Source organism: Panthera tigris, chromosome B3 (assembly GCF_018350195.1).
Source record: "Panthera tigris isolate Pti1 chromosome B3, P.tigris_Pti1_mat1.1, whole genome shotgun sequence".
NCBI classification, from domain to species: Eukaryota; Metazoa; Chordata; class Mammalia; order Carnivora; family Felidae; genus Panthera; species Panthera tigris.
In genome coordinates this window covers 37,995,897-38,022,187 of record NC_056665.1, presented here as the reverse complement: position 1 = coordinate 38,022,187, position 26,291 = coordinate 37,995,897, and the positions used below count along the sequence as shown (strand labels likewise).

The 26,291-nt window shown below is 40.0% G+C and overlaps 1 protein-coding gene across 18 annotated transcripts in view; it reads left to right on the top strand.

The window, feature by feature from the left end:
* IQCH (IQ motif containing H) overlaps positions 1 to 26,291 on the top strand; it is a 212,729-nt gene that overhangs the window by 36,917 nt on the left and 149,521 nt on the right. For 10 of the 18 annotated variants that reach the window (XR_006218555.1, XM_042988564.1, XM_042988562.1 and 7 more), the window contains exon 5: positions 979 to 1,095. The exons of 1 other annotated variant lie outside the window; for it this stretch is intronic. Coding sequence is in view for 15 of the 17 variants with exons in the window: in XM_042988564.1 (XP_042844498.1) it covers positions 979 to 1,095 (117 nt within the window). In the remaining 2 variants the exon portion in view is untranslated. Of the gene's footprint in view, positions 1 to 976; positions 1,096 to 1,432; positions 2,193 to 3,462; positions 3,875 to 9,867; positions 10,750 to 26,291 lie in introns of those variants that run through there. 7 more of the 18 variants (XM_042988575.1, XM_042988573.1, XM_015538638.2 and 4 more) reach the window with 7 other exon arrangements.

The following is a 26,291-nucleotide window of genomic DNA, read 5'->3' as shown; positions in this document are numbered from 1 at the left end:
ACTGTCAGTAATGTCATATTCCTTAAGTGTCAACTTACCTTTTAGCATCAAATCATAGAAAGCCAAAGCTGGGGAGGATGGTGGGGGGGAGGCAGGAGGGGTAGGGGTGGAGGTTGGAGGGTGGGGGTGAGGTGAATAGTTCTCCAAGAGACCTTCAAGTCTAACTGCTGCGTTTTGCAAATAAAGAAACCGATTTTCAAAGAAGGAAAGTAACTTACCCAAGGTTACATGCAGGCAGTCGGGGGCGGGAGGGAGCAAGATTGGAACTTAGGTCTCTGCACACCTACCCCGTGCCCCTTTCCACCACCACGGTGCTGTCTTCTCTGGTGGTTTATAGTTAGGCATCGCAGCCGTAGCTAATTTGAATTATTTAAAATGAGGAACACGTGGTTCAAACAAGATGCCTTTTTTTTTCCTAATGAAAGCACACGTGTATCCCATAGATAGCAAAATCTCTGTGAAGGAGTCACTAAATTTGTTGCGGTAAATTCACCAAGTCCCCACTGAGATTTACCTGTAAATGTCCCTTGAGGAAAGTGGCCGCATTAACAGACCAAGGGAGCCCTCTACCTGTGTATTTGTAGTATAGATTTCATTGGCAAAAATCCTTGACCTGGAAAGCTAAAAATAAACCGAGACCAGGTATCCCGGTCTTTTGTCCACCTTGGTTGGCTTCTAACATTATTTTTGAGGAAATGAATGGCGTCCAAGGTTGTGTCTGTATGAGCGATAGGATACGTGGAGGAAAATCTGCAGAAAGTTCCTTTTCTGTAAATAAAAGAGACCAATTCACAGCCTAAATAAGAAACCCAAATATATATGTATATATATATATATATATATATTTTTTTTTTTTTGCAATAAGAATTACATTAAAATAATTATTTTCAAAGAACTTCATACTCCTTTGAGGATATAAAATGTTAGTAAGCATTTTTGTTCATTCAGCATGAAAGTTTCATTGTTTCTTTGTTCCAGCGAAAGATAGGGTTGAATGTAAAAATCATGCACGATCCTGAAAACATCCACCACAGAAGTGCTATAAATTCGACCTATGGAATCAGTTTGCCATACATTAATCAGAGAAAAGCATGTGTAAGTAACGAGTTGTTTTCATGAGCTCTTAATTTCTTCAAGAATCAAAAGTCATATATTTTGTAAGATACAATGTCGATTTTAAGTAAAGATTTTGATCCTTTTGTCCTTAGAATTTGGGGGAGATGAGGTGGAGTGGCTTTCATTTGGTTTATAATTACAAATGATGAAAAATGTGTAAACCTACTTTTAGAGGCTCTCTTTGTAGCCCATTCAATTTTGTCTATTTTACCTGCCGTTCCTAAATAATCTGGCATCGTAATTTTAACAAGGATGAGATAATTGAACAACAACGAAAATGAATAGAGGAATTTTAAATATTTTATTTCTTTGATAGCAGGCTCACCGCTAGAAAAAGCAAAAGGAAACAGCAGCGTATCATTGGCTTCCATGGCATATGATCATATAGTACACACAATTTAAGAATATTATTCTAAATCTGAAGCAAGCATGAATTAATTCTTTATGTCAGCAAAAGGAAGAGAGGGAAGAATAATCAAATGCAGATTGGCATTAAATGATCCCAGAGTCTGTGCCTCTATTTGGCTGCTAGGTGTCCCAAAGCCAGGACTGTACTTTCTGTGTTGTGGGGTTTTCTTAGGAGATTTCAAAGAAATGCTTCATTTTCATTGAGATATCATTTGATTTGAGATTATTTCTAAACCTGAAAAACAGTCACTGAGATGACATCTATAAATTTTTAAATACACTTTTAACCTCGAAAGCTCTTAAATGCATGCTTTGGTGACATCAAGACTAAAACCAAGATTAATTTTAGAATTCAATTGCAAAACCATTTCTAACCAGAAGAGTCTCTTAGATTAATCTTCTGAATTTCCTACGCAGACATTTTCATCTGCCTGCTTCATTCATGTAACCCTGAACTGTATTTTTAGTTTCTTTATATGTGCCTTATGTTATTTTATCAGCTTTGGCTTGAGAGCACTTTATCATAGAAATACTTCTATCGCCTAAGAAATAACCGGAAAGTTTGATATTTTTATTCCTGCTGAAACTTTATTTAAAATGTCACTGTGAATAATGTGAAAAGGTTTTTATCTGCCTCCCATGAGCCCAAAGCCCTTGAAATAAAAATATTATTTCTCTGGCTGCACAGACAGAGGCAGATTTCTCTTTTGTTGCTGTTGGTTTTCCCCTTCCATCTAGAATTAATATTGGCTTCGCTGGTGGAGTGCTGAGGCTTTGTAGCCCAAGGCAACCATCGCGTTTCAAGCAAACTTTTTCTCACATCAAAGTTTAAAAAGGCATACCTCTAGATTTACAGAGGATTATGTTTTACTTTCATGAATGTGAGTGAAGATTCAGAAATAAATAGGAATTCAGAACTCTACCCAAAATTGGGGGCAGAAACTTAGTCATTTGTTATATTCTTTTTTCTAACTCCCAATAGGATGAGTGCTTTGGGGATTGTGCCCAAGTACTTTGAACACACAGGGTTTGGGAAAGTACTTTGCCTCACACGACACATAGATAATATACACTCATCTATTATACTGATGATCCTTTTTTCCCATTAAACTTAACTCCAAGAAAATCTACGCCAGCATTCTCTAAAATGTATGTACATTATATACATCTTGCTCACGCTATCAGCATTTCAATCAAAAGAGTTAATCCTATCAGTTTACGTTGATGTAGGTATATACAGTGGTACCAACTGAAAAATGGTACTTTCAGTTTGGATTTATAAAACAGAAACACTGTGCCAAAAGTCCTGTTAAAGAAATATTCGGGTATCGGTTTTAAATAGTCATGTTAGAGCATTTGGGAACAAATACAGTTGTGATTTACCACTTATAAAAATGTGTTTGAAAGCACTTACCCAAACTGAAGCAATGTGTCTAGTGTTGTGATGTATAGTTAATTAGAAAAGCAGCATCAAGGCTAATCCTTTTTTAGAACTACTCTAAACACAAAGGGGATTATGATTTGGCTGCCGAGGGCCATGTGTTCCCTTACTTCCTATGAAACTTGAACAGCTTGTCAAAAGCTTGTAAATAATCTTAGACATTTTGGACAGAGCAAATTTGAATATGCAGCTGATTTACATGATTAGTTCCTAGAAGCTGATATTTTCTCCATTTTATGAAGAGGTATATCCTTCCTGATCATAAGGGGCTGATGCAAAGATTTTAGTGCATTGAAAACACATATACCCCAGACAGGCAGACAGACAGGCACACGTGCGCGCGCGCGCGCACACACACACACACACACACACACACACACACACATTTCCTTCAGGTTTTTATACCCTGTAACTCTATGTAAAATCAACTTACAAAAAAGTACTGAAAGTGAAACTCACTAATGATTTTTTCCATATCTTAAATCTGCCAAATTAAGCAACGACAACAACCCTCTAACACGTTTTAGAGTGAAGCCTCACAGGTATGGCAAGACAAGAAGAAATCTCTGATCTTCATAATTCCTCACTGACATCTAGTCCCACTTAGACTTTCTAAGGCAACGCATTCAAAGGCCTACAGAAAATTTGACTTTGATTTATTTGTTTTAAATAAAAGGGGTTTCTTACAAGGCTTGAAACATGTCTCTGTTAGCATGAATTTTAAAAGAACGATTATGAATGCATAACAAAATAGCCAAACAAAACATTGCTTTGTACTGCTGCACAAATAACTCTGATGATAACTGTTATGACCTAGAAAAGAAGCATAAAAACATTTTTCTTGGTGGCAACATATAAGTTGCTGTAGAATTATACCAGTTCTGGTCCCACTTTCCAAATAAATAAATATATAATGCAATGTAAACTTAGAATCTTTTATTTATTCATGAGGTTGAATTTAATACTATTATGATTTCCCGATTTTATGAGTCATCCGTTATGCAGTGTTGTTCACTAACTTAGTTGGGTAGCAACCACACTTCACAAGTCATAGTTTCATTCTTTACTGTTTTACTTGGGGTGTACATAGTAATCTCTCTCGTGAAAGTACATTCATTTCGGAAATGATAAAGTAATGGAAAGCGAGGCAATTGTGTTAATGTCAAATGATTAGAAGCACCAGAAGTAGGGGGGAGGGGTGGTCGGGGAGGTAGGGGGGAAGAAGGCCGATTTCAAAACATGATTGTGTTTTAAGCCCATGCATATGGCCACAATTACAGTCACAACGTAATTTGGCAATGGAAGCAGAATTAGATTTAAACAAATTGATGTTACACTGCAGTAATTCAGAATGAGCTTGTTGCATTTATAAACCATAACAAGAAGCAGAGTGAATTAATAAACCCTTCTTGTCACTAAAAATAAAAAAGGGAATAATTGCTGAGATGGAGTTAACAGATGACTATAGTCAGCATCCTTTCAGCCTAGATACGGGAAAGTGAAGGTCACCCCCATCTCAGATGACAAAGAGGGGACATTTTGTTGGTAAACAAATTAATCTTTTGAAAGGTCGCCATTTGTTTTAAGTTTTTATCCAGTTCTTGTCATCTGGAATCAGAGATTGACTGTCATTTCACTAGGCAGGGGTGCAGTTGAAGCAGACAAAGCTGCTTCCGTACATATCAGCATTCCTTGACAAAACTCGGTGCCTGATTGTGATGCTATGGGCTGCTGGTTTACAGCTGTCTCCGGACAAGAATGAAGGCCCACCGCTGAATTCCAATAAGATGGGCCTGCATATTCAGCCTGCTGTAAGCTGGCCCTCTGCCCACAAGTAAAATGTATTGTAGTTCAAGCCAGCAATTATCTCTTTTACTTCCTTCTGTGCTGCTTCTGTTCCTTTTTTCCAAAAACAGATGTGGGTATTCACTCAAGTTCTGCATCTATTTCTTCCTCACACCTGCCGGGTCAGAATTCTGACAGAGGTAGAGTTTGAGGGAGCCAGCCGACAACAATCAGACGTAATTTCCTTGAGAGCGGCTTAAAAAGAAAATGTTGATTTTTCAGGAAATGTGGAGTCAGCATCTTGGTCCCCCTCCCTTTTCCCAGGAGCATTTGGTAAATTAAATTAGTGGAACAAAAGGAAATAGCTTTAAAGACATTCAGAAATGCCATATCCCATTTATGACACACAGTCATTACCCAAGGACTGTGATGGCATGCACAGCATCCCCACCTCTGTCGTTAGAGAGAGCTTTCTCATCAGGTTGCTTAGAGTTCTCAAGAAAACAATGACTTCTCATGTTCCTTCCTCCTGATTCCTAAAATATATCCCACCAATATGGCGGTGGCGGTGGTGGGTGGAAGGGGTGGTGTATCGCCTTCGTATGTGGCTGCTGTCTAGAATTTTAGTTCTGCCTGGGTTTGGAGTACTGGAAAAGCTGAAGGAAGTGATGACAGAGTTATCATCGGCTGCTTTCTGGCTCTCACAAAAGCCCACGATGGCTCTGGGGTGGGAAGAAGCCATCAGAGGCTATGCTTGCATCGGATATCATTCACCAAAAATCCAGCGGTAGTGAGTTCTCCAACTTCTTGAGGGTTTCTTGCATGTTTCCTGAGTTTCTGTGCTGAGATCCTGCATGCATTTCCAGACCAACCCTACGCTGAACTCCAAGCACCTGCTAGCTCTGAGCGTAGCGATTCTGGGTCCGACTGCCTGGTGTGAATCTTGCTAGATGGGGAATCTCCCAGAAACAGCCTGCGTTGTTTCATAAGTAAAATGTCCATAATAAGAGTATCCCATAGGATTGCATTGAGATTTAAATGAGAGAATTCAAAGCACTTAGCAAAGGTCCTGGTACAAATAAGTGCTCTAAAAATGTTAGGACTAGAGACAATTGTGATATTGTATTATGCCATGTTTTATACTGACATTTAAAACTTACATTCACGTAGGGGTTGAGGGAGAGAAACAAAGTATTACTGAGATAGCTTCCAGAGATTCTATTTAATATTTCCTAGGATGATGCCTTTTTCCCCACACTGATACCAGGGCAGGGACCTTGTGGTCTGATCCATTTGCCTGTTTTTCAGATCTTCCACTGCCCCGACCCGTGTTTTGCTCGTATTAGGTGCTCAGGAGAGAACTGGTCTGTCTCCTTCATCTAGTCTCTGCTTGAAACTAAGTGACTGATGCCAAGTCTAGAAGTGAAGAAGCGATTTTGCTGTCCCCGGTTACCCTGGTTGCACGGGGCATCTTCCCACTGGGCCATCGGATAGAGTTTTCCTAGTGAAATACCCTTGCTCCTGGATTCCTGCAACAGCCTCGCCACCAACTAGCTGTTTCCAGGAGCAAGTTACTCTACCTTGCTCATTCTCATTTTCCTGGGTTATAAAATGGGGAGCTTGGGTTGGAGGCCGTCTGGTGTGGTGGGAAGGGTTTGGAATCCAGTGGATCGGTTTGGGTCCTATCTGCCATTTTCTAGTTATGCAACCCAGGTGAGCAAATGCACATCTCGGGTTGTCAGTTTCTTCTGCAGAGTCAGGATAATGGTGCCCATTAGGCAAGGGTGTTCTGGGAATTATAGTAATATAACATTGCTGGCACATAAGAGGTGCCTAATAAGGGTCCTGCCTATGTAGAAAATGAACTAACCTTAGAAGTCTCATACTTTCTTCCCCTTCTTCATACCTATGCTTCCACAAAAGGATCTGATTTGGCTCCTCTCACACTTCAGTATAAATGAGTAAAAAGGTTTAATGCTCTCGTTTTCAAACTGTTACAGAGAACCCCAGTGAGTTTCGGGGAAGCTGCAAACATTCAATTCACACTTAATTTTTTTGATAAATATTTGAACGATTTTAAAGTGCAGCAAAGAACAACACAGACATACTTAAGTTAGGTGCCAAATTTTAGCACATACTAAGATACCAGCAATGGGTTAGTTTGCACTGGCGGGTTAACTCTGAGCGCACGGGCATGCACGCACATGCACATTTGAATTTCTTATAAAGATGTCTTTCACTAGCTAGGGCGAATCTTTGTACTGGTCACGTTTTGAAATTTAGGTCTGCTCATATCCACTCTTATAATAATCATACAGATAAATAAGTGAAGGCCAAATACAGGTCAAGGTCTTAAAGCGGTACCTAGCCCCTACTAGCGTTCGACTGGTATTGGTATCACGACACATGCGAGCTATCACGCATTAAAAGCCAGGCAAGTTCTCTGGAGCTCACATTTGGCAGCACAAGAGCCAATGGTACATGGTAAAATTACAATAAGACACATTGCAATGTGATCATACAGCATTATGGATCATCTCATTGCTCATTTTAAGTTTGGGTTGGTTCTCACCTGGTTGGAAATGTGCTGCACACGTTCCATCTGGCGGTGCAGGGTCGGCCTGTTGCTTCACTTACAGCTGTAGATAAAAGGTCAGCAGTAAAGCATCATCTTAAAATTTGCCTCAACCCACAAAAGTAGATTGTTTTGAAACTGAGTGAATATCCAAAACAAGAGGGTGCAGAGATATCCGAAAAGAAATTAAAAAAAAAAATTTTAAGCTTATTTATTTGAGAGACAGAGAGAGAGAGAGAGAGAGAGAGTGGAGTAGGGGTAGAGAGAGAGGGAGAGACAGAATCCCAAACAGGCTCCACACTATCAGCACACTATAACCACCCAGTTCAGGGCTCAAACTCACAAAACTGTGAGGATCTTGACCTGAGCTGAAACCAAGAGATAGAGGCTTAACTGACTGAGCCACCCAGGCGCCCCTAAAAAGAAATTTAAATGGGATGTGATGGAACATCTTAAAATGTTACATGACATGTTTGAAAAGTACTTCCATTATTATTATTATTATTATTCAATAATAAAAGCACTTATGAACTGTGCCAGACACTATGCTAAGTGCTTTATGAACACTATCATATTTAACCCTTATACCTATAAAATAGATGCCATTTTTATAACCTTTTAACACAGATGGAGACTAAGATTAAGCTACTCACCTAAGGTTATGAAATCAGTAGGGGAGTTAGGATTCAACTTACTGACGAAATCTACTGGACATACTCCCTAAATTAAGTACTCACCAACTGATCCTTAATTACCAAGGAATTTGAACATGTGTTAGATATTGTTGAGATTCTGTTTTGAAACCAAAAATTCCTACTGTTCTTTAAAGCTTCTGGACCATTTTAGTTGGGGAAGATCCTGAGGTTACAAATACCATAACAAATTGTTAGCTATTTGAAATTCCTTATCTATTTGCATCAGAATTTTCTCTGTCTTGTCCATGCAAGAAAAAAATACAGAAATAAATTGTATGCTGAGATGGATGTAAGGTGGTAGTTATTATCTGTGACTCTTGATTTCATAATTTGCCTTCATCGAGACAACCTCATTGTTTCCAGTGTTGATTTACATATAAATAGATATATACATATACATGTTTATATATAATTCAACATATAGAATTATACTAAACTCTTATAAAACTTGCATTTACTTACCTATCAGAATTCTATTTAAAGTTGCATTTGAAAAATAGGTTCTACTCCTGAAAATAAATTTGAAAATCCTTGGCATGGACTATTACCTCTCCCATGGGTTTTTGTTTTTTAACAAGAGTAAATCCTCTATTTAATTGAACCAAAGGAGTGAGACTCTATTAAGGGATTTCAAGCATGAGTGGACAGGGAGAAGGGGGATTTGGGGATGCAGGAAGAGAGCTTCTCACTGCCCTGGAATCATCCCAGGTCAGCAGCCACCTGCTAACCAGCTAGCCTTGCTCCCTGACGTGACCCACTGCCTTTGCACTTTGTGACTTGGGCTTTGGACTTGAGTTTTGGTAACTAGGAGGCTGTGTTTCTAACCTCATAATTCCACTTTGAAGAGCCAAACATTATGTAGATGATAGACCCTGAGTCAGCTCTAGGATAGGTTTAAGGTACCAGGGGTCCATGGATAGAACTGTAGTTCAGTACGTTTGGTTTCCAGTGTATATTATTTTATGCATTTGAAAAACATTATTCTGCACCTGGGTGGCTCAGTCGGTTAAGTGTCTGACTTCGGCTCAGGTCATGATCTTGCGGTTCGTGGGTTTGGGTCCCACATCACGCTCTGTGCTGAAAGCTCAGAGCCTGGAGCCTGCCTTGAGTTCTGTGTCTCCCTCTCTCTCTGCCCCTCCCCTGCTTGTGCTCTTTCTCTCTGTATCTCAAAAATAAATATTAAAAAAATTTTTAAACATTATTCTGCATAGGGGTCTATAGGACCAAAGGGGTCCGTGATCCCCCCAACTTAGAACTCCCTATGATAGATTTCCTTTTCTTTTATACAAACATCCAGTATGGGGCAAATTATGTATCAGAACAAAGAAGTATCCTAAAAACTCTGTGTTCTTTATGGATAAAAGACCTACTTCTTTAGTTAATGGTATAGGAAACCTACCAAAAAGTGGATAGATCTGCAGATTTTCATAAGAATTGCATCTTCATGAGTGAAAATATAAAACTTCGTTCTCTCATCTAACTACTGTGGCTTTTCCATTGCAAGCAGGAAAATGGAACCGCTACACAAGAGGTAATACTTGCATTATTAGAGTGAGCATTCTGCTTAGGATGAAGCAGAAGAAAAATACTATAGCAAGTAGCACAGTAGCATTAGCCACAAGAGAAATGGGCCTAATAGAATTGTTTTTATCATGGCCCAGGTTAATTATCCACTGAGAGATACTTGGAATGAATAAATACAATTGCTGTGTTCTCCAATATTCTAACCCATTGTACCTTAAACTGTACTTGAATTCAAGTATACATTCTTAGCCTTTTAAAACCTCATTGGTAGAACAGAAGTAAGTACCCATAGACGAGAGTAACTCACCCTATACTTTCTTTAGAAGCATCACCTCTGAAGCAGAATGTGTAATGGAAGCCCAGAAGATATCTATTTGGAGGAAATCCTTCTCAATAGCCTGTAAAGGTGGGACAATATGCCACCAAAATACCCAATTTGTATAGTCTTTTGATTTCCATCTCTATTTGCAGTGAAGCCTGAATAAATCTGTTTATGGTTGGCAACTGTGAGGTCTGGAAGCAGCCATGAGCTCTTCAGTGGAAAGAACCAGAGACCAAGAGGAGACTCAGAAGACATGGGTGCTAACTGGTCCCATGCCGCTGCTATAAGCTCCATGCTATCAAAGGAACAACACTTAGTCTCTAAGGACTGGGATTTCCCATCTGTATCCTGAGAAGACAAATTGGCTGTTCTGAGTCATCGCTGGGACCACGGCGCTGATTCTGTGTCTCCCAGATCAATGAATGCTACACAGGTGCCTTGGAGAACTGCCAGTCTCTCAGGGGAGACAACGTAGTGATGGGTGTAACCGCTGGGGGGAGGCCTGCGTCAAAACAGGCCTTGGAGGAGCTGGTGGGCATGGCTGAGAGAAGAGGGCCATGCAGTTGCAGCGCTGGAAGCCACACAAGCAAAGGCAGAGGTGGAGAAGAATGAGTAACAGAGGGTAGCCTGGAGCTTTGCCTAACCATCTCGAATTTTTATAAAGGGAAAACCAAAAGATGTGGTTGGACAGGTACGGCCAATTGATGGTTGGCCTTGAAAGGGCTACTGAAATCTAATTGTGTGATCTCAGCCTCGATCATAAGAAGAAGGGCTGAAGGCAGTTTCTGAAATTAGATCACTTCTCCAGATTCTCTAACTGAATGGCAGCTTTAGAATTCTCCTGAACAATCTCTCTCCCTTGATGTCTTCATTGGTTATTAAACTTTATTTCCTCTCCTTTTGGCTATAAAGATTTCTTGAATAGCATTATCTAGCATTGTCTCTTGAACTTGTTCAGTGTTCATGAAATGGCCTATTTAGATTTCCTCAGACAGCCTTCCCCCTGACCATTTACATACAACTCTATCTCTGTCATACGAGTGGCCACTCAGAGCTGCCAATCTAGCTGGATGGCTGGGCTTTCTGTCCAGATGCTGAGTACTTCCCCACTACTTCCTAGGACTCTATTGGAAACCCATCCCTAATTCCCATGTCTCACATCTTCCTCCCCAGTGTTAGTCCAAAGCAGGGTCTGGGGCCAGATTTCTGGAGGCAAGAGAGCCAGTTGGAGCACAGGGGGTCATTGACTTCTCATATACCCTGTCTGCCCGCCCCTCCACTCCACCCTGTACCCCTTTGGCTGCACCCCCTCCCTTCCTCATTGCCAATTACCAGCCTCAGCACAGGACAGTGTGAGGTCTCCCCAATCTCACCCACTTACCAACTCTCTGTGGTCCCAGCTGCTCGTGCAACGAAATGTCCCAGGGGACTATCTTCATCTGAGTGTTTTCTAAAATACAGGTGTGTTTCCAAACTTATCAAAAGGAGTGTTCATGGGGTAGGCTTTCTTCTTCCTTTTTCTCTCTTTTCCAAGAAGTAAAAACCTTAAGAAAATGTCTAAAGTGTTCTTACTTACAACAGGAGTCACAAAAGTAAGTCTGCTGGGACAGGGCTGGTGAAAACAGACTGGGCGTAGAGCTGTCTTCATTATTGGAGTGCTGGGCTGCAGAGACCGGCCCTCCCTGGAGGAGGCAGCCACCTCAGCCCTAGCCCTGTGGCTGGGTTTTCGAGAGAAAGCTGGAAACGCGTGTTTGCGTTTTCGGCGAAATCTCTGGATTTGTAAATTCTTGCCCAGATAACTTAAAAAATCCTGTGTAGTTCAAAGAAACTAGTCTCGAGGCTGGCTATACCTGTATGGCAGGTCAGCAATTCGCAGCTTCAAGAGCCCTGGAAGACTATTAATTCGGGGCAACCCAGGGTGTGACCCGACCCTCAGCTTGACAGGATTAGAGATTCCATTTTGTCAGAGTTGGACCAGTCTCTTGAGTACAGCTGAACTCATAAGAGATCGACCTATAAACTGGAGTGCCACTTGATTTATTCTAAGGAGAGCTATAATGGTTGGACGAGCCTGGATGTTCAGGTCAACCCGATCTGGTGAGCACATTGTATCCTTCTTAGAAAGCTATACGGAAGGCGCAGTGAGAAGGCTGCTTAGCGGACAGGGGAACTGACTGAGGGTAATTAGTTGGACGATCTTCATGGTGAGCAGCATCACACATTTATAGTCTGATGCATCCATCTGTGAAGCTGCTCCTGCCAAAGGAATATGAATCAATCCCTGTGGAGAGTGCTTTATGGACGCTAAGAAATTCCGACTCTCTGATTCAACTTTTTATAATAAATATCTACTACCTGCTTGGACTGGACGAATTACACTGCATTGTGCTGAGCTTCTGATATCCATGCCCACATGGATCCCAGTGGAGGGAGTGCTCTTCCTCCCATCTTACTGATAAAGAAGCCGAGGCTTAGAGAAATTAAGTTCCTTGCTCCAGTCATGCAATTAGTAAGTGGTACGGCCCGGATTCAAACCCAGGCCTATCTGATATTAGAGCCTCTGTTCTTAACCACTGCCTTCCTTTTTACTAATTTCCTACTGTAACCAGGCCACTCGCCTTCAGGTGATATCTCGCTTCTCTGATAACACTAGTTACACTACATTCCTGTCGGGGGGCTTGGGTCTTTTAAAGCAGTTTATGCCTGGGGCTGACCGCATTGATCATGTACCCATGTTTTTTAGCTTAACACTCAGAGCTGGGGAGAGAAGTGGGGGGAATGCATCTCCCTGTCACTGCTCTTTCTATCTAAGTAACTGTAGTACCCACAGCAGGAGAGAAACCCTGGCTGGAAGAAACAGTATGCATCAAGAGGAGAAAGAGAAAGCTGAGAAGAGAGGTGGGAAGGAACCGGTCTGTAATACAAAGTATCCTCAGGGATTTCCCGGTGGGATACCCTGCTTCCCTATCTCCCCATGGTTCTCAAGCCACTGGGGCCACTAGGAGCAAGGGAATTCCCCTTTCCCGGTGCCTGGCTGGTGAGGGGCCCAGATACAGCTGGTGGTTAGGTTCATTTGCACTAATAACTCCCATGAGCTTGCCTGGGGACCTCACCCCACTTTGTTTAATACGTTCCTAAGAAAATTCTCTTCTGAGTCTCAAAATGCCATTTTCCATTTCTAACCGCAAAGGGGTTGATCCTCGTAGGAAGTTACCAGGAAGCGTTGTAAAGTGCAAACAGGCAGGGACCCAAGAGAGGGAGCGGACCACAGAGAAAATACCGTCCCAACATCTTCTTCTCAACCCATTTAAAGATGTGCTGGATACCCAATACTGGATTCATTTAATATCACCATAATTTAGGGGGAAAGAGGATTGACTCTTTCAGCCAAGAATTTTCAAAACTGTAACCCTCTTAGTTATGGAGTTATCATTTAATCTAAAACATTGCAATCCCAGGGGAAGATATCACCATTTCCCCACACGCTCGTGTTTATCATTCCATTTGTCCATAGTTTCAAGTGTGGAACGTCAACTTCCATAGACGGAAAGACAATTCTCCCACCAACTCCATTTTCTAATCTCGAACACTCGCAGGACACCTAGCTGTGCTTTTGCCATAGGCTGCATGTGAAGCTGAAATGTGTTACCTGCCCAGGATACTACATTTTAAGAAAGAGCCGGCATTTCTGAGTGCTTCTCCATGCTGGGCATGGTGGTAAATACAACAGACACAAGTTGTCTCGTGTAATCTTTACAGTAACCCTACAAGTTGGGTACTATTTTACCACTTGCATTTTATATTTGGGGAAACTGAGGCAAAAGTGGCTAAATAACTTGCCCAAAGTCACACAGCTACAAGTCAAAGGGCCATAATTCGAACTCGCCAGCCTGATTTCCAGGTTGGCATTCTTAATTCTTATTCTATGCTCCCTGCAGGTGGCTTTGAAGATGATGACTTTGACCTGCACCGAGCCAAAAATGGCTCCCTTGATGACCAAGGAATTTGCTGGAGAAATTTCTCCACCTTGGTCTGGGAATAGAAGTAAAAGATCAAATTACTCAGTTAAGAGGCTATATTAACCCAAGGATCAGAAAAGGGGAGCTGGTTCTTTCCTACCCCCACCCCCGCCAGGTTTATTGAGATATAATTGAGAATAATATTGTGTAAGTCTAGGGTGTCCAATGTCATGATTTTGTACACATATATACTATACTGTGAAACGATTACCACCTCTATCACCTCACATACTTACCTATCGTGTGAGTGTATGTGTTGTGAGAACAGTTAAGGTCTACCCTCTAGAGCTGAGGCTTTTAAAGATGGACACTTACTTCAGTTAGACTGTAAACTCCTTTGAGAACAGGGAACCTATCTCCAACATCAAACATGGTGGCAGATCTGGTAAGATCCAGTACGAATTTGCTGTTGGTTGGTGTGTATGTGGTCAATGACTTTGAATAACAACTTGGTAAGGACCTCTGCAATTGAGTTAGGCTGTGTCAAGTTAATGTAAAGAATGAAATACCACGTACCTCATTTGGCTATATTTGTAACGCTCTCCTCTTTTCCGCCATAAAAATATCTCCCCAGATCTCTTCAGGTAGAATTTTATTTTCTCTTCCCTAGATCATCATGGAGTGCTTTTAAAGCTTTACACATTATGTCTCAAATTTACTGAGCCACATCAAAGAGCAACTGAATAAATAAAAATACATCATATTCCTGAAAAGGAAAAATGATTATAATAAAAACTTCCAGTTGTTTCCAAATTAATATTTATATCTAATGTAATTTCAATCCAAAAACTTACGGGTTTTATTTGGTTTGTGTGGAATATTAATTCTTTCCCACTTGCCAGTGTTCATCATCTTGAAAAATAAATGGGCAAAAGCTTCAGGACTTTTTTTCTCCTAAAGAAGATTAATGAAGGTAAATTTTTCATACAACTTGTTAAAACATATGATAACATTAACATAATTATAATAGCATCCTACGGATAGAAAAATTAACAGATCAGTGGAATAAAAAAATGAGCACGGATATTGACCTTACTGTAAAAAAATAAGTTTGAATGTAGGAAAGGTGTAAGTTGGTGGGGAAGGGAGGGACAGTTAGATGTGTGGGGCCAAGTTACTGGACTAATGTGTTGGAAAGAGAGCACTCGGTTAACTCCTAACTTTACATCCTAAACCAAAGAAAACTCCTGATGGGTTAAAGTAAAATGTTTAAAAAAAAATAAGAAAACTATGAAAAGAGAACTATTTTTCAGGTTAGCCAAAGGAACATTTTTTAAAACACCATAACGTCACATAATATTAACAATCCCCTTTATACGAAAAGTCCACATTCATATTGGACCCCAATCCTGAATCAGTCACTAACTTCTATGTGATTTGGGGGCAAACGACTTACATTCCTTGGGCCTTAGTTTGTTCAGTTGTAAATTTAGGGCGTTGATCACACCATCCCTAAGATTTCTTCTAGTTCCGACAGCCCAGGATTCTGACTCTGAGCAAAATCGATTCCTTTTGGTTCCCTTCCTTTCCCTTTTCTGACCAACACGACCTATGAAACAGAAAAGCAGACCAGGTGAAACTGGTTTCTCTTCTGACCGTGGAAACGAAGTTCACAGGAGGTGTTGATGTTTTTCTTTTTGCAATTATGCATTTCGCCAAGCATCTGTGGAGTACCTGTTATGTGCCTGATGCTGTCACCACCTGACTTTTATGTGTCACCACCTAACTTTTATGTGTCACCACCTATAATACTCAGGGCATGTTGGAGAGATCACTATTCCCATTTCACAGATAAGAACTTCAGGGCATAGAGGTTAAGGTATATGACCAAGCCATGTAATTAATATGTGGCTCACTCAGAATTTGGGCTTGTATTTTCTTCTGACATTGTGATTCAGAGTCTAGGAAAATTATCCCAAGAGAAATTGCAGGCAAAGGACAAAGTCTTACACACACACACACACACACACAATTACTAATAATATTCCTTACAAATCAGTTTCTCTAATTAACTAATGACTAAAGTTGTATTTTTTAAACAAGCTTAATTTATATCTAGGGTTAATTCTGTCACTGACTTAAGCAGAAATATCTGAACTGGAAGCGTTCCTAGCCTGCTTTCAGGTTTGCTTAGGCATCTCTTCCGCAGGGTTTACTGATACAGCATAGAAATTATGGCAAAGCCCAGTGGAGTCATTGAACTGAAAGTCTCAATACTGCTCAGGAAGGGATGCCAAATTAAATAAAAAGATCCCCAGCAGTTCTGCAGCTGTGTGCCAAACCAACTGCTGGTATGAGGTAAATGAGGACCAAACTTCCTCTCACTTGTGACCCTTGCCGGTATTTAAACACCAATGCCCGGAGACCAGCACACTGTTCTACAATAAGGGAATACATCGCAATAGCAAACATCATTATGATAAATAATAAACCCATTCACAAAGTCTTTCTTAGGTCTTAACTCAAAGGACCGCCATTTAAACTCGCTTCTTCTCATGGGCCCCAAGTAAAGGTTGAAGCTATCTATTCTATCTAAGTATCAATGTGTGATCTGCAGCCCTAGGTTACAGAAAGATTGCATAGAACACAGAGGTCCTCCAGCTGCTTTCTTTTCATATCTAGTGACAATGTTGGAGCGGTAGTGTGGTATAGTATCCACCAATATGCCAAAATCACAAAGGTAAGCAACTCAAGCCATTCTTTCTTCTTGTATGAGATGTAACAGACATGTAGATGAAATCCCAGTACTTTATCGTTCTCTTGTAATCATTTTCCAGAATTTTTTTTTTTTTGAGAGAGAGGGAGAGAGAGAATCTCATGCAGGCTCCATGCTCAGCACAGAGCCCGACATGGGGCTTGAGCCCACGACCCTGGGATCATGACCTGAGCTGAAATCAAGAGTCAGAGGCTCAACCGACTGAGCCACCTAGGCGCCCTGCTTTTCCAGAATTTTTAAATTTCTACCAGAATATTACAAAGAAATGCTGTTACATTTATAGAGAAAAAAGAACGACAGGAAGTAATTAGACTTCTATTTGTTAGTCTGAATCCACCAGAAAATCCCTGAGTCCAGTGTGTTTCAGCCTCCTTTGAAGAAACGTTTTACAAAAAACCAAGCTCTCCCTTATCTTTAAATTTTGAGGTATGGCCTGATACTAACAAATCACAGCAATGACCGTTGTTAGCTATGCATTAATTCCTTGTCCAGAATACTGGTTCCTTGGAATGACAATAGGTGTTCCATGAAAGAAAGAGTTTTGTGGTCCCATAAAAATGAGAAATGTGAGGTTGAAGAGAGTCAGACTGACCTTCACACACTTAGGCCACCTGGAGTCACTGACTCACTGGTGCCCATCATGAACCTCTAGGAGGAGGGTAGCCAGTGCAGTTAGTTTTGCCCAAACTTCCTCAGACCCTTCTCGGCAGAACAGCTCCTAGAACTATATTCAGAGGAATGCACCTCGGGAAGTTTTGCTTAAGTGCTGGATTTGAAGTATTTTCGATGGAAAAAATTGTAGACGATACTACATATTTTCCTTTCTTAGTCTCATTTTATTGGAATCTAGTATTTTCTTGGAGGCTTTGGGACATCATAACAAACTCCACTCGTTTTTGTTTTTTTTATGCGATGTGCTATACGGGGCCTGTGAGGTGTACAGATGCTCACACCGCAGACTTCAGTGTGTTCAACGTGATATTTCCTCTGGAGTCTCCTCCATGATCCTCTCCGCTCACCTCACCCTTCAAGTCTGTTCCCAACCCCATGGTCACTGCTGCTACTAACTACCCTTGCCTCGTCCTAAGACCCCTTCCAGTTCTGAGAACTACAACCCTCCATATGCCTTTTCCTTCCTCCTTCCCTTCCTTCTTTTCTTCCTTCCTCCCTTCCTTCCTCTCTTCTTTCCTCCCTTTCTCCCTTCCCTCCTTCATTTCTTCCCTCCCTTCCTCTACCTCCTTCCCTTTCTCTTTTACCTTCAATATTGGCAATTTCTGCTTTCTCTTTTTTCTCTATCACTCTTGCTGGGATTTTCCAATTTTATTAATCTTTTCTAAGAATCACTTTCTCTATTTTTCTCTATTATTTGTTTTCTATTTCATTGATTTCTCCTCTTATCTTTTTTATTCCCTTACTCTGACTTATATTGAGTGTATTTTACTCTTTTTTTTTTTTTTTTTATATTAAGACTCCTTAAGGTAGAATCTTAGATGATTGATTTTTGGCTTTTCTTCTTTTCTAATGTAAGCATTTAGGATGATAAATTTTCCTCTCAACAGTGTTCTAGCTGCATCCCACAAATTTTAATATGTTGCATTTTTATTACCATTCAGTTCAAAATTCCCCGAGTGATTATTTCTTTGGCTCATGTAGAGCCACCCTTATGTAGAAGGGTGTTGACTTGGTTCTCTCATTCTTATTGAATTCTGATTTAATTCCATCAGGGTCAGAGAACATACTCTGTAAGCTTTAAACTTTTGAAGTTGTTTGAGACTTATTTTATGGTCCAGGATATAATTCATTTTGGTGAGTGTTCCATGTACATTTGAAAAGAATGTGTATCCTACAGTGGTTGGTTGTAGTGCTCTATAAATATCGATTAGTTCAAGGGGGCTGATCTTGATCTAATACTCAGATATTCTATATCCTTACTGATTTTTAAAAATCTCTGTGTTCTACAAATTACCGAGGGGGAATTTTTAAATCTTCAACTCTGATTGAAGGTTTATCTACTACTTCCTTTAGTTCTGATGATTTTTGTTTTATGTATTTTGTGTTAATGTTATTAGAGACATACATGTTTATGATTTTTATGTTTTCTTGGCTAATTGACCCTATTTCTCTTCCTCTTGGATAATAGTCCTTGTCTTAAAGTCTACTTTGTCTGGGGCACCTGGGTGGCTCAATCAGTTAAGTGTCTGACCAACTCAGGTCATGATCTCATGGTTCGTAGGTCTGAGCCCCACATCAGGCACTGTGCTAACAGCTCAGAGCCTGGAGCCTGCTTCAGATTCTGTGTCTCCCTCTCTCTGCCCCTGGCCCCCCTTCTCAAAAATAAACATTTTTTTTCAAAAGTCTACTTTATCTGATATTAATATAGCCACTCCCTCTTTCTTTAGCTTACTGTTTACATGGCATATCAACCTTTTGTTGATGTTGTCACTTCAACCTGTGTCTTTAAAATTCACTTCTTATTGATAGCATATCATTTTATCTTGGGTTAAAATTCAGTCTGATAATCTCTGCTTTTTAATTAGAGTGTTTAGTCTGTTTTCATTTAATGCAATTATTGACATGGTTTGATGTAGAAAAACTATTTTTCTACTTGTTTTTTATTTTTACCATCTCTTTTTTGTTCCTTTGTTGTCTGCCTGATTTAGGATTATATAATTTAAATTTTTTTAATATTCTGTTTTATTGACTTTTGAACCATACCTCTTTGTGTTATTTTTAGTGGTTGCTCTAGGAATTACAGTATGCATCCTTAACTTATTATAGTTTCCTCAGAGTTAATATTGCACCAGTTCACATACAATGTAAGGAACTTACAACCATAGAATTTCATTTACCCACCTCCTTGTGTTATTGTTGTCATGTGATTTACATATATTGTAAACTGCACAGTATGTTATAATTTTTTGCCTTAAATAGCCAATTGCCTTTCAGAGAAACTAAGAGAATAAAAACACATAGTATTTTATATTTACCATAGACATCTAAGTTTCCGTCTTGTGTCATTTTCTGTCAGCCTAAAAAATCTTCCCGTAAGCATTTCTTGCCTGCTGAAGGCAATGTAACACATGCCTGCTGGTGACGCATTGTTTTCTTTTGCCAAAAAAAGTATTTATATTGCCTTTATGTCAAATTTTGGGTTGCCAGAGTTTTTCTGTGGTTTTTTTTTCAATGCTTTAAAGTTTCATCATTTCTAATAAGTCAGCCATCATTTGAATCGTTGATTCCCTCTATATAATGGGTCTTCTTTTTTTTTTTCCTGGATGCTTTCAAGTTTTTCTCTTTCTTTAGCTTCCAGGGGGGTTGATTGTGTTTATCCTACTTGAGCTCCTAGGATCTGTAAGTTTATGTTGTCCAGAAAACTGGGAGACATTTTGGCCACTATTTCTTTAAGTATTTTCCTCTACATTTCTCTCTTTCCTCTCTTTCTAGGACTTCGATTGAATACAAATTTTACAACATGATATTGCCCATAGGTTTCTGAAGATCTGTTCTTTTTAAAATAATTTTTTCTTTCTGTTCTTCAGGTTAGATAGTATCTATTGATTTTTCTTCAAGCTGACTACCATATCCAATAAACTTTTCATTTCAGGTATTACACTTTTTAGTCCTAGAATTTCCATTTGTTTCTTTTTCTATAGTTTTCATTTCTCTACCAAGATTCTCCATCTGTTAATTAATTACGATCATATTTCCCTGAAGGTCCTTAAAGTATGTACAATAATAGCTTTAATGTTTTTATTTGCTAATTCTACCCTCTGAGTTATCTTGACAGCTGTTTCTTTTTTTAGAACTATTAAAGCATGACCAATATACAAAAACTGTACATATTTAATGTATGCAACTTGATGAGTTTGGAGACTACACATACACCTGTGAAACCATCACCACAATCTATATCATAAAGCATCACCTCCAAGATCTGTTTGTATTGACAACTGTTTCTCCTATATGAGCATTTTCCCATTTCTTTGTAAACATAGTAACTTTTTATTATTGTGAACATTATAAATGATGTGTTATGGAGACTCTGAATTCTGGTACCTTGCTCTCTGATGTGTTGATGCTTATTTAATACTGTAATAATCCATTTACGTAAATTCAAAAACAGAATAAGAATAGCTGGGAGTGGAATTCAGAATAGCGGTTACCTTCGGGTTGTGGTAGTGACTGACAAGGAGCATGAGAGAGGTCTTGGGGGTGCTTGCAATGCTCTGCTTCTTATTCTGGATGCTGGTTTCCCACAGTGTCTGCTTTGTTAAAATGTATCAACTGATGACCTTATGATTTGTGCCTTTTCAAAAATGAATGTTAGGGGGTGCCTGTGTGGCTTAGTCAGTTCAGCATCCCACTCTTGATTTCGGCTCAGGTTATGTTCTCATGGTCGTGAGATCAAGCCCCTCATCTGGTTCCATGGCCTCCACGCGGGGCATACAGCCTGCTTAAGATTCTCTCTGCCCCTTCCCACTTCTGTGTGCCACACATGCTTATACATGTGCACACGCTCTCTCTAAAAAAAATGAATGTTACATTCCAATAGAATGTTGAACAATTCCTGAGATGAGAAAAAGTTATGGTGTGCATCTCTACATAATAAGTCCTCACAGTGGCCTAATGGAAGATCAGCGATGCTGAATTTTATGCAAAATTGGATTATATAAATTTGCAATTCCATGATATAAAATGATAATATTGCATTATTGCTTTATACACAAAGTTTGAGGTAATTTAAATCCCCCCAAATGTAAAAAAAAAAAAAAAAAAGAAAGAAACAAACTTTCATTTTTTCCAAAGCTGGTGCAGGCTGATTGAATTTGAGATATATTTATGCTGAAGTCTCCACAGAGAGACACCATCTGAATAAATAAAAAACACCTTGTACCATTAGGATGTAAACTCAGCACATGTAACAAATAACAGTGATTAAACACAGCAATGATGTTTTCTCACCGCACACAATTAATGGCTATATGGCAGCTCTGTACTTTCTTGTCATCTAAGATGGCTAAGGTGGCTGCTGGGCTCCTGCCATCATGTCTCTATCCCAACCAGAAGAATCAATGCAATTCCTGTAGCACTGGCCAGAATCTTGTCCCAAAGACAAATCAAGCTGCAAGGGAGGCTGAGAAATGTAATTTCTGCCTGTGTCACACGTTGAAGGCCAAGCAACAGTCTTTGCCATTCCTGCCATTCGCTGTCTGGCTGTCTCAAATTATGTGAGTTGAGATTTGACATGCTTCCAGGAAAAATTCCCTTCCATAAAATTCAGCTGCCCTGTAGCTAATAATATCCCTCTTTTCCAGAAGATAAAAAGGAGACTCAAAGAAGTTAAATGACTTAACCCAGCACACTGCTGATTAAATGACAGAGGTAGGACTGAAATCCAGTGCTCCAAGCCCATGGTTTTTGCTTTTCTGCTATAGATACCTGTCCAGGGAGTTCTTCTAGCTCCAAGAATGCTGGAGAGTTTTTCTGACAGAAAGTGAGGCCCGGACTGTACCTATGTTAAATGATGCTAAGAAAGGAATGAAGAGGGGAACAGAGTGATAGGGCTTTACCATGAGGACAGGAGTAGAGCTACTGACCTAAGCTGTGTTTGGCTTGAAAAGTTCGAGAACTCGGAAAGCAAGAAAATAGAGTAAAAAAGCCCTGGGTCATGAAGCAGTGATGTGCCCTTTTTGCTCTGCCTCTATTGGGCAGATGAGATGTGTGTCCTAGCCACTTTCCCTTCTGGATCTTTAGTGTGCCGTCCATAATATAGGGAGGAGGGCTGAGGCAGGACTGCAGAATACGGTCATGCAGGGTTGTATAATGCGGCTGTGTAGGTTTAAATTCACCCAGCAGAAGATTCTGGAGCAGAGTAGAGCGGTACAACACAGCTCCAATTCTACCCCCTTCCTGCCCCTCAGAAACGAAATACCATTGGTAAATTATCAAAATATTGAGATTCTCAGAAATAGTACAAAATCTGGAGAGAAGACAAGCAAGCAAGCATCCTTACCTTTTTTTCTCTTTTGACAAGGGGACGTGGAAGAAAGAGGTGAAATTGGAGAGCAAACAATGTCTGATTCTTCCAGAGAGAAGTGAAGTCTTTAGGCTTCTACTGAAATGATCCAAAACCCCTGGGGCTAGAGGGAGGGAGGGAGGGATTCATCCTCAACTAAGGAGAGCAAACCCTGATATAGGATGTTCATCAAAACCTCAGGAGAGGGGAGAGAGCCTGCATATTTTAAGAGAGACTGTATGTATCCTAAAATGGAGGCTTCCCTGACCCGGGCCCTCAGATAACAGAAAGGTACAGGAGACCCAGAGTACCTGCTTCTCATGTGGGAAAGAAAACACACTGGTAGCAGACTACGGGGGAGGGGATGCTACATCAAAGCAAGCAGATGATCTGGGCAGAGCTGCCCAAGAATATACAAGGGGGAAAGAAATGATACAGCCACTACGCTGATTTATTATATAAATGCCAGTATCTCACCCACAGCTAACAAAAAGAGAGGAAGAGGAAGGGGGGAGGGAGAACTATGGGCTGCAAAAGACAAAGCCTAACCTAGAAAAAAATATAACTCAAGGAACAGAAGGAATTTTCTCACCATTTCTTCATATTATAGCACAGCTTGCTAGGAACATAAATTAAGTAAAACTAGAGCTCATCCATGAGATGATAAAATAGCAGAATGAGATAAAAAGGGAGGTTGCAGACATAAGGAAACAAATTGAATACCAAAATACTTTATGGAACTAATAAATAAACTATAAATAGGAAGAACAGAACAGACACTGCGGAACACTGAAATATGGGCATGGAGAAAAGACTGTAAGCACAGCAAACGCAACGGAAAAAGACAAAGGAAATTAATTAGAAGCTAATAGATATGCATAGTAGTTCGTTACAAGCTAAGCTGCTGTAACAAAGAAATCCGAAAATGTAATGCCATAAATAGATCAATTTATTTCTTGTTCACAAAACAGTCCACACATGAAAAGTCTAAGGCTCACAGGATGACTCTGCTTCCTTCTCTCTGGAGGCTGTAGCATCTCGTTCCTGTGGTTACAGACACTCTTGTTCCAGTGGTTGAAACTGGCTCCTCTCTACCCTTTCAGCCCATAGGAACGATAAAGATAGTCCAGGGTAGGCATTCTAAGGAGATGGCCCAGAGGTTACACTTACCACCGCTGCCTACGTCTTACTGGTCTGATTTTGGTCACATGTCCACCCTTAGCCACACTGGAAAATGTAGTCTGCGACTGGATAGCCATATGCTCAGCTAAAATCAGGGTGTTCTATTCTAAAATGAACCAGGAGAGAAGTGAATCATTAGGAACCACAACATGAAAGGTAAAGATGAGCCAACACTTAATGACACTTGGTATCTCTAAGAGAGAACCCAGCAAAAGAGAAGACATAGCCAATGATATGATGGAAGAAAATTTTCCAGAGATGAAGAAAGAACAAAATCTACAGGTGGAAAGAAAGCACTGAATCCCAGGAAAATTTGATTTTGAGTGTTACGGAATAAAGGTTTTCTAGTTAAGCGCCTGAACTTCAAAAACACAGAATGTTTCACACATGAAGGCAGAAAGAAAAATCACTGACAAGGGGTGAAGGATGAATCAAGCCGGCATCAGATTTCACAATATTCATGGTAGAAGACAATGTGTCAGTGTCTGCAAAGTTTTGAGAAAAAAAAAAAAAAAAAGGATGACCCCAGATGTAATTCAAGTATAACTACCCATGAACACTTGTTAGAAAGAACTGCTTGATAACCAAAGGCAGGCGATTAAACAACCAATCAAAGTAAGTAACTCAAGCATAGAGAAGCCATAATGAAAGGACTGTTGGTGGCGCTGGATCCATTTATGTGTAGAATGGATGCTAAACAATCCCAGCAATTGTGGTTTCAAAACAGAATGTGGATATTATAAATCTGGGCAATGTAAAAATAATAATAAAACATTGGAAGGTGAGGGAGAGGGGATGCCAGTAGCAAGATAGTTCTAATGCTCTCATCTTTTGAAGATGGGATATGTTATTCAAATTTCAAACACGACTTTAGGGGCACTGGGGTGGCTCAGTCAGTTGGGTATCCGACTCTTGATTTCGGCTCAGGTCATGATCTCACGGTTCATGAGATCAAGCCCCGAGTCAGGCTCTGCACTGACAGCACAGAGACTGCTTGGGATTGTCTCTCTCCCTCTCTCTCTGCCCCTCCGTCTCTTTTTCTCTCTCTCAAAATAAACAAACATTTTTTAAAAACATGATTTTTAAAAATCTAAAGGTTTTTCATAATCACCTTTATTTAACTACAGGGTGGGTATCTACAAGTTACTGCCTGAGAGCTAACCACCTATTTCTGTACATAAAGTTTCATTAGAACACAGCCCAACCCGTTTGTTTACATATTGTCTATGCTACTCATTGTCTATGCTACCTCTGTACAGAGGAATCTTTTTCAACTCATAGGAATCTTGTGGTAAAGAAATATTGATTTGAGGTTTAATAATTTGTTGGGTTTAATTCAGCCTTCCCCCTCCTATTAAATTCATGTCAAAAATTAAGTTTAATAATGTAATATAAATCCTATTTTTATAAGATGATATATTAATCATTCCAAAGATGTCAGGGATAATGGATCACCTAACGATATTTGGCATGGTTTCTTAAACTTTCATCTTTGTGTTTTTCTACATTAATTGGACTCTTTATAATGAGCATATATCATTTTTACCAGAATAATAAAATAGAATGGTTTTTCTATTTGAAAACACTAGAAGCAAATATACCAAGATATTAACAATGATTAATTCTGGCTGGCAGGAATATGATTGCTATTTTCTTTTTTAAGCTTTTCCATATCTTTTAAATTTTGAAAAAGCTATTATAGCAGGTTTAGGCATAAAACGACAGAGTTTGGGAAATAGCAATGAAGTACCAGATATAGGGAACATTGTTCTATATATAGGATAGTCCATACCATTTCCAGCCTAAAATGTAAAGCATGATATAAAGGAGAAGCCAGAAGCAGAGGAAGTTTGACTTGTGTTAGGCAATCAGCACATTCATGAAGCTGGTTTCTTTAATTTGCATTAATCTCCACCCACCATTGCATGCTTGTCCCCCACCCTACCCTTCTGGCGCACACACCATACTCCAGCCACACTGAGCTCCTCGCCTTCCGTGAAATCTTCATATGTCTGTATGCGATTCTACTTTGTCGCCACCATCCTTTCCCCCTATAATTGCAGCCTCTTCTCCACGTGATATAATTCAATGCTTCTCTTAAGACACAATTTAAATATCACAACCTTGAGTGCACATCAGAATCACCTGGGGGGCTTGATAAAAAATACCAAGGCCGAGGCTCCAGTCCAGCTACTTGGATTTATTTGCCCAGAGTTGGGGCCCAGGCAGCAGGATTTCTTTCTTTCTTTTAATTAAAAATTTTTTTAATGTTTTTATTTATTTTTGAGAGAGAGAGGGAGAGGAGGGAGGGGCAGAAAGCGAAGGGGATAGAGGATCTGAAGCAGACTCCGCACTGACAGCAGAAAGCCTGATATAGGGCTCGAATCCACAAATGAGAGATCATGACCTGAACCGAAACCAAGAGTCAGACACTTAACCAGCTGAGCCATCCAGGAGCCCCTAGGAAGCAGTATTTCTGAAAAGCTCCCTGA